Here is a 14,214-nt window from a genome sequence, read left to right as displayed (position 1 = left end):
AACCGGAAGTGACGTTTGGGGTTGAAAGCGAGGTTGTCGCGTCAGCTGTCGTCTGCTCTACAGAAACTTTACTCTTTACAGTGTGTGATGCGTATTGCATGTCACCTGCATCGTGGTATTATCAAAATATCACAAATAAAAGTTCCGATCGTGCTAAGATTCAATGGAAGTACAATCAACTGTTGATATCAAATTAAGCTCAACTGACACCATTGCTAATTATGAGCGGTATGTACTTTTTGAAGTCACGCAATTTATGTTGTTTGATAATTTGTAGCACTTAGCTTTTATATTATCTACATTCTCTGTACACAATTGCGCTGAACCTATTTGGGTAGGTAATGTGATATTGAATTTAATTAAACTATTGTGGTGTAAATTCTAATTTTATACCGGCTTAGCCATTCATGAAATATTTACCAATCAGTTTGTACAAATATCCCAATGACCCAAAATACTAAGATTTAATTGTAGTCGCTCGTCCTTTTTACATTAATTTTTTCTCATTTTTTATTTCCTTTCATTACTATTACAGTTTCTACTTTAGTAGGGGGTGGCCGGAGAGGTTACTGGTTGTCGTTGTGTTTTTATACTCTTGGTTGTTATCATTTTAATATTCATTTCCAGCACTTTAGTGTCTATGTTTGTACCTTCACTTTAGAATACACATGCCTTCATGGGATTGACTCAGTTTGTACCTTCACTTTAGAATACACATGCCTTCATGGGATTGACTCAGTTTGTACCTTCACTTTAGAATACACATGCCTTCATGGGATTGACTCAGTTTGTACCTTCACTTTAGAATACATATGCCTTCATGGGATTGACTCAGTTTGTACCTTCACTTTAGAATACATATGCCTTCATTGGATTGACTCAGTTTGTACCTTCACTTTAGAATACACATGCCTTCATGGGATTGACTCAGTTTGTACCTTCACTTTAGAATACACATGCCTTCATGGGATTGACTCAGTTTCTACCTTCACTTTAGAATACATATTATTTCTGGGGATTAACTCAGTTTGTACCTTCACTTTAGAATACATATTATTTCAGGGGATTGACTCAGTTTGTACCTTCACTTTAGAATACATATGCCTTCATGGGATTGACTCAGTTTGTACCTTCACTTTAGAATACACATGCCTTCATGGGATTGACTCAGTTTCTACCTTCACTTTAGAATACATATTATTTCTGGGGATTAACTCAGTTTGTACCTTCACTTTAGAATACATATTATTTCAGGGGATTGACTCAGTTTGTACCTTCACTTTAGAATACACATGCCTTCAGGGGATTGACTCAGTTTGTACCTTAACTTTAGAATACACATGCCTTCATGGGATTGATTTAGTTTGTACCTTCACTTTAGAATACACATGCCTTCATGGGATTGACTCAGTTTGTACCTTCACTTTAGAATACACATGCCTTCATGGGATTGACTCAGTTTGTAGCTTCACTTTAGAATACACATTCCTTCATGGGATTGACTCAGTTTGTACCTTCACTTTAGAATACACATTCCTTCAGGGGATTGACTCAGTTTGTACCTTCACTTTAGAATACACATTCCTTCATGGGATTGACTCAGTTTGTACCTTCACTTTAGAATACACATTCCTTCAGGGGATTGACTCAGTTTGTACCTTCACTTTAGAAAACACATTCCTTCAGGGGATTGACTCAGTTTGTACCTTCACTTTAGAATACACATTATTTCAGGGGATTGACTCAGTTTGTACCTTCACTTTAATACACATTATTTCAGGGGATTGAGTCAGTTTGTACCTTCACTTTAGAATACACATTATTTCAGGGGATTGACTCAGTTTGTACGTTCACTTTAGAATACACATGCCTTCATGGGATTGACTCAGTTTGTACCTTCACTTTAGAATACATATTATTTCAGGGGATTGACTCAGTTTGTACCTTCACTTTAGAATACACATTATTTCAGGGGATTGACTCAGTTTGTACCTTCACTTTAGAATACACATGCCTTCATGGGATTGACTCAGTTTGTACCTTCACTTTAGAATACACATGCCTTCATGGGATTGACTCAGTTTGTACCTTCACTTTAGAATACACATTCCTTCAGGGGATTGACTCAGTTTGTACCTTCACTTTAGAATACACATTCCTTCAGGGGATTGACTCAGTTTGTACCTTCACTTTAGAATACACATTCCTTCAGGGGATTGACTCAGTTTGTGCCTTCACTTTAGAATACACATGCCTTCATGGGATTGACTCAGTTTGTACCTTCACTTTAGAATACACATGCCTTCTTGGGATTGACTCGGTTTGTACCTTCACTTTAGAATACACATGCCTTCATGGGAATGACTCAGTTTGTACCTTCACTTTAGAATACACATGCCTTCATGGGATTGACTCAGTTTGTACCTTCACTTTAGAATACACATTCCTTCATGGGATTGACTCAGTTTGTACCTTCACTTTAGAATACACATTCCTTCAGGGGATTGACTCAGTTTGTACCTTCACTTTAGAAAACACATTCCTTCATGGGATTGACTCAGTTTGTACCTTCACTTTAGAATACACATTCCTTCAGGGGATTGACTCAGTTTGTACCTTCACTTTAGAATACACATTATTTCAGGGGATTGACTCAGTTTGTACCTTCACTTTAGAATACACATTATTTCAGGGGATTGACTCAGTTTGTACCTTCACTTTAGAATACACATTCCTTCAGGGGATTGACTCAGTTTTTACCTTCACTTTAGAAAACACATTCCTTCATGGGATTGACTCAGTTTGTACCTTCACTTTAGAATACACATTCCTTCAGGGGATTGACTCAGTTTGTACCTTCACTTTAGAATACACATTATTTCAGGGGATTGACTCAGTTTGTACCTTCACTTTAATACACATTATTTCAGGGGATTGACTCAGTTTGTACCTTCACTTTAGAATACACATGCCTTCATGGGATTGACTCAGTTTGTACCTTCACTTTAATACACATTATTTCAGGGGATTAACTCAGTTTGTACCTTCACTTTAGAATACACATTATTTCAGGGGATTGACTCAGATGATCAATATTATAAAAATAACATTTTGCGTTTTGTATAATAATAATATCTTTGAGTTCTTTCCTTTCAAACTATTTCAATAAAACATTGTTTTTGTTTTATGCTATATTTAGGAGTATTTTCACACAAATTTTCTTTAAATCTAAAATAGTTGTAAATTCAATGTCATGTTCAACCCTGTGTATTCAAGTTTTATATCAGTCATGTTAGAAAGGATATTGACCATTTTATAATTTAACTTTTCCCTAATTATTAATTTACATGGTGTAGTTTTGCTCTTGCAATATAAATGAGTTTATAAAACTGAAAATGGTGTCATCTGTCTTCTCTGTTTTTTTTTTCAATTTGTACTCTCTGTTGTGTGATTGTTGCAACAACAAACAGCTGTATCATGTGTTGTCTGCACTGATGTGTGTTGTGTGAGAAGACGATATATAAATCTGTCATATATATATATATATATATATATATATATATATATATATATATATATATATATAATATATATGTTTGCTCTCAATAATGGGAAAACAGAGGTGATATAGTATTCCTCGAAGTTTGCAGGTGAAGGCCCTGTCCCTCCCTGTAATGTACAGATTGGCGATGTCTATATACACCCCTCTAATTAATATTGTTCGTAATCTTGGTGGAACTTGTGAGACAGTCCGAATAAATAGATGTAATCCGACGTTTCGAATAAGAATTCTTTTTCAAGGTATTAAAAGGCAAGACATATTAGGTAAACACCTGAATATACATACATACATACATACATACATACATACATACATACATACATACATACATACATACATACATACATACATACATACATACATACATACATACATACATACATACATACATACATACATACATATTTATTTATTTATTTATTCATAGCCGTGTACACAAGAAGTGACATTGGCAAGAAAATATACCAAATGAAACACTGGTGTTTACAATGTCTTGAAAATATTAAGTATATCACTGAGATATTTAGCTGTGACACTTGCTAGAGTATCATCTACAAATGAAAAAATGTACTTAAATAGAGAATGGTTATCAAATTTAAGTAACTGCGACTGTAAACTAAATAAAATGTCCAAGTATTAATCTCTTATCTTCTGAAGTTTTTCATTTTTACACAGTAATGCACAGTGAAATTCATCTCCATTACTCGAGCTACACAAGGTGCATAATCTCTGTTTCATTTCAATATTCTTGTAACGGCCAGTTTCAATTGGCATACATACATACATACATACATACATACATACATACATACATACATACATACATATTATTATTTATTATTATTTATTATTAAGCCGTGTACACAAGAAGTGACATTAGCAAGGAAGTATACCAAAAGAAACACTGATGTTTACAATGTCTTGAAAACATACATACATGCCGTTATACATACATACATACATACATACATACATACATACATACACACACTCACATACATACATATCAACAGTTATTTATTCAGGATTCATGATAAACATAATACAAATCACAATGTTTATCTCCCCCCCAAAAAAACAAAAACAAAAAACAAACAAACAATCGACTGGACAGAAAATTTACACATTCATGTCTTTACATCTTCTTTGCCATGTTCTGAAAGAGCCTATAGCAGCACTAACACTCAGGTATCGTGCTAACCACTTCTTGGTTTGATGCGGGATGCCAATCAACTTAAAACCAGGTATTACACGTTTGTGAATTGATCCTAAACTGCCGATCACTATGACAACGATTCTACAAAAGAACCCTAGGTTATTATTTCAAGAGAGAGAGAGAGAGAGAGAGAGAGAGAGAGAGAGAGAGAGAGAGAGAGAGAGAGAGAGAGAGAGAGAGAGAGAGAGAGAGAGAGAGAGAGAGAGAGAGATTTATCAAATTTCTCTGTGTAACCAGATGTGACTATCAAATGGAACTGAAACTTCAACTAGGAAAACTTCATGGCTAGTTGTATCAATAATGGTTATGTCAGGTCTTATTGCTGTAGTTGTGAATGATTCTAAATCTGCTCCAAACATGTCTGGAGTTAAAATAGTGTCTTCTATGACGGGATGAGAGACATTTTTGACAGGACTTTGCTGAAATATCAAATTAACGATTCTATTGTGCCTGTCTTGATACAGTCTTTGGTAGTTTGTACATCCATTCAGTACATGTGATACAGTGTTAGTTGGGTGATTACACAAAGTGCATTGTTTATTGTACTGAGAGGGGTAGTATAATGACAGGAGACTGTTGCACTGTAAAAGTTGTAGTCTGCCTCTAATGATAAAACTAATAATGCTATCTTTTAACTTTAAGTTTGAAAGAAAGTAATTTGAAAGTTTGTGATCAACCTTGGTGGCTTCGCGGACTATTCGGCCCTGTGATTGTTTTCCTTTCCAGTCCGTAGCGAAGTTTGCAAGATGACTTTGTTTACACAGTGAGTACGCAGTATTTGAATTATTAATTTAACAATGAACGTGAAGTATTTTGAACCTGCATATCGTCACAATTTAAAACGGATAATTTGAAAGATATATGCTTGATGGAATAAATTGTCTTTTGATTCAAAATCCCCAAACCTTCTTCAGACCATGGGCAAAAAATGTGTGAACGAGTGGATGATTTACTTAGACTCAGCCAGCTTCTCACACATGACACGATTTCATCTTCAAGTTCTTTCAAATTCCGTAAACTGAAAGTTAAATTGGCAAAATGGAAGTTGAGTTTTGAGCAGCATATGATGTTAATTGCCTGTAGTTTGGCTGTGGTTGGTAATGGTGAGGCGTCTATCTTTTCGAGGGTTACTTTGAAATCTTTGATCACTTCTCTTACTTGGTACAAGGATGCGGTATTAGTAATATTAATATCGTAGCCAAGATACGTGTATGACTGATCTCTCCGATACATAGTGAGGCACCTTGGATATTGAGCTGGATGTCACCAGTGTTATCGTTCGTACTCCAGTTGTTACCCGTCCTTTTACCATGTAGAACGCCACACTTTCGATGTTTCACCTCCATTCCAGTTGTTTCCATAAACTCGGCGGTTTTCCTTACTGCCTCAGAGATACTTCCACCGTCTGTGCCCGACGCACTGACATCGTCGACATAAGCTTGTACTGGGTTAGGGATTGACGCCGGTTCGTATGTATGGGTACATACATACATACATACATACATACATACTTACATACATACACACACACACACACACATACATACATACATACATACATACATACATACATACATACATACCTTCCTTCCTGTCTTCCTACCTACCTACTTACCTAAATTTTGAATAAACCATTTTGCTACAGTGGAAGGAAGGCACCTCCTTTAATAATATCATGTGTTAGTACAATACTCGGAACACGTTGTTCAATGAAATCTATTACAAATAATAGGTAATTTCTATTACAATTGTCGTTCACAGAATTTATTACAAATGTCAGTTTATCACAAATATCGGCAATTTATAACAAATGCTGGCAATTTTATTACAAATCCCAGCTACATTACAAACCATACCTATCCTTAGGAGTAAACATCAAAATATTATTAAGGCGAAAAAAAACCCCTGTGTGTTTCTGATAACATGGCCTCATAGAACAGGGTAGGTAGGTCGGGGTTTCATTTTATTCTATTTTGTCCTTTCATTTTTTAAAAAATATTTTTTAAAATTAATATTGCTTCGATCCGAAACCAAACGAAATGTCGGTCAGAATACCCCTTCTGTGATAGTTTGATGAAATATGTACAGACATCACTGGGGAAAGAAAACAGACATGCATGAAGGTCAAGAAGACGAAGAATTTCTTTTCATTTTATTTCAAATGGTTAGAAAAAATTGTTTAGTCCTATGTTTTGTATAAGATTCTGAAGTTGACGTCTGTGTTTGTGGGTTTAAGTGAGAATACACATTCCTTCAAGGGATTGTACTGTTGCCCAAAAGAGGTTTGTGGTTATTTGACAATGCAAGACATACTAATCACATTGTGTCGTAAAAAACACAGTCCGGCATAGTGCGAGACACATTTCGTTTAGAGTATTATATGTTCACTTCATCAGCGTTCTAAATTTCGAGAATGAAGAATCGATACACACACACACACACACACACACACACACACACACACACACACACACACACACACACACACTGAGTGTGATTTACAATCCTTGGTGTCTCACGTGTCTGATCTGGATTGTGCGACATTCTGTGAGTACTAATTTATGCCTGAGACCACAGGAAGAAATTATTACTTTGTTGTCTGCTCTATACGGAAGCGTATTAGTGCCAAGTTGTAAGGAAAAAAGTAAAATTTAAAATCTCGTAATTACGAGATTTCAATTCTCGTAATTACGACTTTTTTCTCGTAATTACGACTTTTTTCTCGTAATTACGAGTTTTCAATTCTCGTAATTACGACTTTTTTCTCGTAATTACGAGTTTTCAATTCTCGTAATTACGACTTTTCGATTCTCGTAATTACGACTTTTTTCTCGTAATTACGACTTTTTAATTCTCGTAATTACGACTTTTCGATTCTCGTAATTACGAGTTTTTGATTCTCGTAATTACGACTTTTTGATTCTCGTAATTATGAAATTATGATTTTTTATTGTTTGTTATTTTTCAATTTTTGAATTGTTCAGACACGAATCTTATGATTTTGTTGTACTAAGCAGATGTACTATAGAGTGTTTGACACGGTAATCGGTTTGTATGATTTGATTGCGTTTTTCGTTTCTTTAAAAAAAAATCGAGTGCATTAAAACAGCGAAGAATATTCTTTCATTATATATCGGCAAAATGAATCAATAATGGATTTGAAATTGAAGAAAATAGTATTTACCATCTGATATTTGGTAAAATTCACAACTTTAGTTTACAATTTTCTTCATTAAGGTAAATCAGATTTATACGGTTTTGAAATTTAAAATTCAACAACGTGGCACCGTAGGTCGTTCGATCAAGTTTGAAAATGTGTGGAGACCTTTTCCACGGTTGATAAATACTTGAATATATGTATTTGGTATGGTATAATAATATTGGTTCGAGGGTCAGTTAGCCAAGTGACCGGTTTGTCGAGGTTATTGACCCTGGTATATCAGGGTGTTAGTAGGAAGGCATTGGCGAGACGTCCCCAGATAGAAACTTTATTGATCCTTCTTTTAAGACGTTTCGGACCGGCCGTTAGGTCCTTCATCAGTCGTAATCCTGTCTTGTATTGGACAGTTTCCCTACATCTTCATCATTGGATATAAGTTGGAGTTGTGTCCGAAATTCAGAAGAATATCTATATGTTTAATATTGGACTCCCATTATTTGAACAAATTCTTTGCTGATGAAGAATTCTTGTTGTTCTGGAATTCTTGTTTTGTGTTTATTATTTGGCTAAGTTCATTGACAGATTGCCTGTTTAAACATTGCAGTGAACCTACTAACTTCTTGTTGTGTGTACATATGTGAACACGTTATTTCATTGCCCTTTCTTTTTTAACCTATAGGTGTTATGTAATTTCACTGGACTTATATTAGAGTGTTCAGTTCACCTTAAATGTACTAACTACCCGATGATCGGGTGTTGTTGAGAACTCAGCTGTTGCTTATAACATGAACTTAAAATGGCAGTGTGATTTTTCCAGTTAGATATCAACTTACCGGAGAATTGCGACGTAATTACGAGAATCGAAATGTCTTTACGATTCTTGTAATTACGAGATTCAAAAAGTCGTAATTACGAGAATCGAAAAGTCGTAATTACGAGAATCGAAAAGTCGTAATTACGAGAATTGAAAACTCGTAATTACGAGAAAAAAGTCGTAATTACGAGAATCGAAAAGTCGTAATTACGAGAATTGAAATCTCGTAATTACGAGATTTTAAATTTTATTTTTTTTCCTTACAACTTGGCACTAATACGCTTCCGTAGCTCTATGTAGTGGATATTTCGGTTACTTCGTGTGATCACTCGGGAAATCCTTCTGCTGGAGTGGGTATATGAAGTGAGCCGCCAGCGGTCAGTCTCTGTAAACAAGTATTTGTTGTTTAATAAGGTCACAGACCGACCAAAGACTACACACAGAGACAGTTCATCGTACCATTAGAACCAATCTATTAATTGGGTCCAAAACACAGAGGTAAAGGTTTGACGATTGGGTGTGAGTCGTCGACCGCACTATTATGCGGATTGTTTTTAAAAACCAGCATTAATTCCTTCTCTTTTAAAAATCACACCGAATCTAGACAGGAATTATGGTAAGAATATTTGAAGATATGTTGCCATGGCAACATGGAACCGTGACCCACTACTTGAAGCTATTTTTGTTAACATGCTGTTTGCTAAGTCTTTTCAAAATCTGTGCAAAGTTCGTTGAACTCATTCGTCTTAGAAGGCAAACAGAAAAGGATCTCGCCGACTTTCCATCTCCAAGGAGACATTGGTTGTTAGGACATTTGCATCTAGTAAGTATTGGGGTCAATCTGGGGTCAATTGATTTGATATAATTATACATACATACATACATACATACATACATACATATATACACAAACACACACACACGTGTATATATATACACGCACGCACGCAAGAACAACGCACGCACTCAGACATACACACACACACACACACAGACACACACACACACAGACAGACACACGGACACACACTTAATTAGGAGGTCCTAAGCCTTAACTCGAGAGTTTCATGCTTCTTCTATGCCTAGTGATCTATAATTCCATATCACGTGATAAAATGCATACATTTTCATGTCAGCACTTTGACATTAATTCCGAGCGTTTATTTAATAAATTCGATTTGTCAGCATCTATGATAAGATAAGATAAGATATAGTTTTATTACAACCATATAGAAAGTTGTCAATTCTGTTTGGATAATTAAGTGTAATAAAGATATTAAAGAATACTACAATGAAATAGGCTAATGTTATAAGTATATAACTAACACAATAATGTTTGTTGATTTTCACATGAGTTTAGTCTATGATGACGAACAGCTTTTCTGTTTAGACATAGTGGTCGCACCACTTCGATTCATTTGAATAGAAAGCTGCATGGCTGATGGTTGACCAGTCTGTGCTATGCTCTTGGCCTTTCTCTTTTTATGTTGTAATATGTATTAATTTAATAATCAGCCATCTTGAGAAATTGCGACGTTGTTTTATATCAAAATAAGTGTTAATGGTAAGCTAGCCAACAAAACTAGTAAGAAAGGATATTAACAGAATATTTCTTTGTGGTTTAAATAAATAATAAAGCTTAAAACCTTGAAACCTTGAAAACAATATATATATATATATATATATATATATATATATATATATATATATATACACACACACACACATACACACACACACACACACACACACACACACACACACACACACAAGTTATGGTACGGAGCCGTTACTCAGAGTTTCACGCTTGAATGCGATCTTCAGACGACTAAATAACGGAAATTCAAGTGATAGAATTCGAACTCGCAGAAGAACTGGTACCCGGATGTGATGCGCGTTGAGGAGTGACATGGTGGAATGATAGAATGTATTTGTTTTCATGGCGGCACTTTGAAATCAGTTCTGATCGTTTTATTGAGGAGCCCCAATTTATTTGCACTGATGATAAACATCTTCTCTGTAAGACACAGGTTGCACCTTTTTGTTGCATTAGAGTAGGCGGCTGCATGGGCAATACCGCAATAATGTTGTACTGTCCTGTTTTTACTGAATATATTCTTTGTTTTAGTATTGTTGTTTGATTGTACAATACATATGACAATTACTATTGTAATATTGGTCGATTTATCAAACAGTTATAACTCTTTAAATAATTTTTTTTAAAGTTCTAATTACTTTTCTTTATAACATACGACTTTTTAAGTTCAGAGACTTAAACGAGGAATCGGTGAAGTTGATGGAAACAGAGTTCAACACCCCCTATAGCCCTGCAAAAGTGACATGGGTTGGACCATTTCATGCAAGTTTAGATTTAAACCACCCATCGTCTGTTAAGGCCTTGCTAACAACAACAGGTATGTCATAGCTGAGAAATTCAATTGTACGCTTTACGTAAATACCTATCTCTGTTAAACATAGACCGTCTTACAGTCCTCGGGGCTTTGCATAGCTAAAACATGGGTTGTATGGTATGTACTTTTACGGTAATTCTCACAGATCTACCACTATTCCACGTCTTATATAAACTTATATACATGGTTCATAACATTGCATGATTACTAGTTTCAGTCATGGTGAGATTCTGTTGGAGCAGAGTAGTAGTGGTTATGATTGTTTTGGCAGTACTAGTGATGGTGGTGGTGGTGGTAGTACTAATTACGGTGGTGATGGTGGTGGTAGTACTAGTGGTGGTGGTGGTGGTAGTACTAGTGATGGTGGTGGTGGTGGTGGTGGTGGTAGTACTAGTGATGGTGGTGGTGGTAGTACTAGTGATGGTGGTGGTGGTGGTGGTAGTACTAGTGGTGGTGGTGGTGATAGTACTAGTGATGGTGGTGGTGGTAGTAGTAGGCTTCATTCTTATTATGGTAGGGTGATATTTGTCGTACTGTTAATGGTTGCTCTTGTTGTTGTTGTTGTTGTGGTGGTGGTGGTGGTGGTGGTACTGCTGCTGCTGTTGTTGTTGGGTGTGATAGTGATTGTGGTGGTGATGGTTATGTGATAACAGAAGTGGTGATGACTGGTAGTTGTGGGGGGCGGCGGTAGTTGTGGGGGGCGGCGGTGGTGGTGGTGGTTGTGGTGTTGGTGGTGGTGGTTATAGTGGTGGTAGACGGTGTGGTAGTGGTGATGATGGAGATAGTGGTTATAATAGATTTTTAGTAACGTTGGTTTTGGTGGTTGTAATAATTAATGGTGTTGATGTGGAAGTGGTTGTGGTGGTCTTATTGGTGATTGTTATGATGATAGTAGTGGTGATGACAGAAGTAGTAGTGTTGTTGTTGTTGTTGTTGTTGTTGTTGTTGTTGTTGTTGTGATTGTAGTAAAGTCGGTGGCAGATGAGGTTGCATGCTAGTGATAGTATCCGTGGTGGTGACGGCGATGGCCATGATGGTGGCAGTGATGAAGGTGGTTTTGCTAATGTGGTGGTAGCATTGATGAATTTCTTGGCTCACACATTGTCAGTTAGAATGACAGAATTCTATTGCAAACAATCAAAATGCGAAATAATTAAATATTAAGTTATCAATTAAATTAAACTTTATTTTTAATAGACCAGTGTATTTATATTATGTCAACAGAGCCAAAAGATGAATTCTTCTATGGTTTTCTCCGTCCATGGCTTGGTGATGGATTACTCCTCAGTAGAGGAAAGAAATGGTTTCGTAACAGACGATTACTGACTCCAGGATTTCACTTTGATATATTGAAACCATACGTCACCGTGTTCGATGAGTGTGCTACTAAATTAGTGGTAAGTTTATTTCACAGCCTACGACTCAATAAGTGGTAAGTTTATTTCACAGTTAGTTTCTTAAATACTGTTTAAACAGAGTTGTATGCATGCATGTATATATGTATGTATGTATGTATGTATGTATGTATGTATGTATGTATGTGTGTGTGTGTGTATGTATGTATGTATGTATGTATGTATGTATGTATGTATGTATGTATATGTGTGTGAGTGTGCGCGTGCCTGCCTGCCTGCCTGTGTGCATCTGTCTGTCTGTCTGTCTGTCTGTCTGTCTGTCTGTCTGTCTGTCTGTCTGTCTGTCTGTCTGTCTGTGTGTGCGTGTGGGTGTGTGGGTGGGTGTGTGGGTTTGTAGTTGTGTGTATGGACAGACGGATGGACGGATCATCGTACACCTTAGTAAGAATAGACGTTATTAATTTATTCTAATATATTATTTATTTACTACAGAACAAATGGACAAGTAAGTTTAAATCAGTTGATGGTGACGTCATCAACCTTGAAATGTTTGAGCATATTAGTTTGATGACGTTGGATAGTCTCTTGAAATGTATCTTCAGTCAAGACAGTCACTGTCAAACAAAGATGTAAGTATTTCTCAAAGAGAGAGAGAGAGAGAGAGAGAGAGAGAGAGAGAGAGAGAGAGAGAGAGAGAGAGAGAGAGAGAGAGAGAGAGAGAGAGAGAGAGAGAGAGAGAGAGAGAGAGAGAGAGAGAGAGGTACAAATAAAGAGACAGAGAGGTAGCGCCAGAGATAGAGACGGGGAGAGACGGATAGAGAGATAGGGAGAGAGAAAGAAAGAGAAAGAGAGGCAAACTAGAGAGACAGACAGACAGACAGACAGACAGACAGACAGATAGATAGATAGACAGACATGCATACAGACAGACAGACAGACAGACAGACAGACAGACAGACAGACAGACAGACAGGCAGGCAGGCAGGCAGGCAGAGAGAAAGACCTGTTTTGAAGTCGTATTCATATTTACTTCGTTCATTAGGATTCAAAATCAAGAAATGAAAGCAATTACAGTATTTTATGCAGTCAACTTTCCAAAAACTTGTAATTGATAGCAAGTGCATAATCAATAATTTCTTTATAGAGTTAATATGAACATGCCAAATAAACTTCAAAGATATCTTGTATACATGGTCTAAAATTGAGTAGATTTCAGTTCTACGAACTTATTTAAAAAAAACCAGCAATGTTTAATAGTTAACTTAATAGCAGATTTGAGTTCAGTCAATTGCACGCAATGGTTTATACTTCAGTAAGTGCAAAACTGTGAGCACATTTAAATACTACAGGAAAAATTACACCCAAACAAATTATAAACTCAGCTTTGTGTTCCTACAATGTTATGACATTTATCTTGGCGCTTACCATTTACGATATAACTCTGACGTCATCCTACCAACTCTTCCCAGCCAACATCCATACATCCGGGGTGTTTATAGGCTTGCCGAGCTTATAGTTGAAAGGGGACTATTTCCTCCATACTACAACGATTTCATATATTCAATATCGCCGAGTGGATACAAGTTTAGAAAGGCGCTAAAAGTCGTACATGAATACGCATGGGGAGTGATACATGACAGGAAGGCAACTTTACAACAGGAGTCAAAGGGCAGCAAGAAAAGTACCAGAAAATATA

The 14,214-nt window shown here is 36.3% G+C and overlaps 1 protein-coding gene across 1 annotated transcript in view; it reads left to right on the top strand.

The window, feature by feature from the left end:
• The first annotated feature begins 9,365 nt into the window (after window positions 1-9,365).
• Window positions 9,366-14,214, top strand: part of LOC144448630 (uncharacterized) — a 16,528-nt gene continuing 11,679 nt past the window's right edge. Inside the window, exons 1-5 of the mRNA XM_078138908.1 lie at window positions 9,366-9,579; window positions 11,023-11,166; window positions 12,388-12,560; window positions 13,011-13,147; window positions 13,988-14,214. The exon at window positions 13,988-14,214 is cut by the window's right edge and continues 32 nt beyond it. Coding sequence (XP_077995034.1) covers window positions 9,366-9,579; window positions 11,023-11,166; window positions 12,388-12,560; window positions 13,011-13,147; window positions 13,988-14,214 — 895 coding nt within the window. The remainder of the gene's footprint in view (window positions 9,580-11,022; window positions 11,167-12,387; window positions 12,561-13,010; window positions 13,148-13,987) is intronic.

This window comes from Glandiceps talaboti, chromosome 17 (genome assembly GCF_964340395.1).
Source record: "Glandiceps talaboti chromosome 17, keGlaTala1.1, whole genome shotgun sequence".
NCBI lineage: Eukaryota > Metazoa > Hemichordata > Enteropneusta > Spengelidae > Glandiceps > Glandiceps talaboti.
The sequence above is the reverse complement of the archived record's forward strand: the minus strand, read 5'-3'. Positions and strand labels throughout refer to the sequence as shown.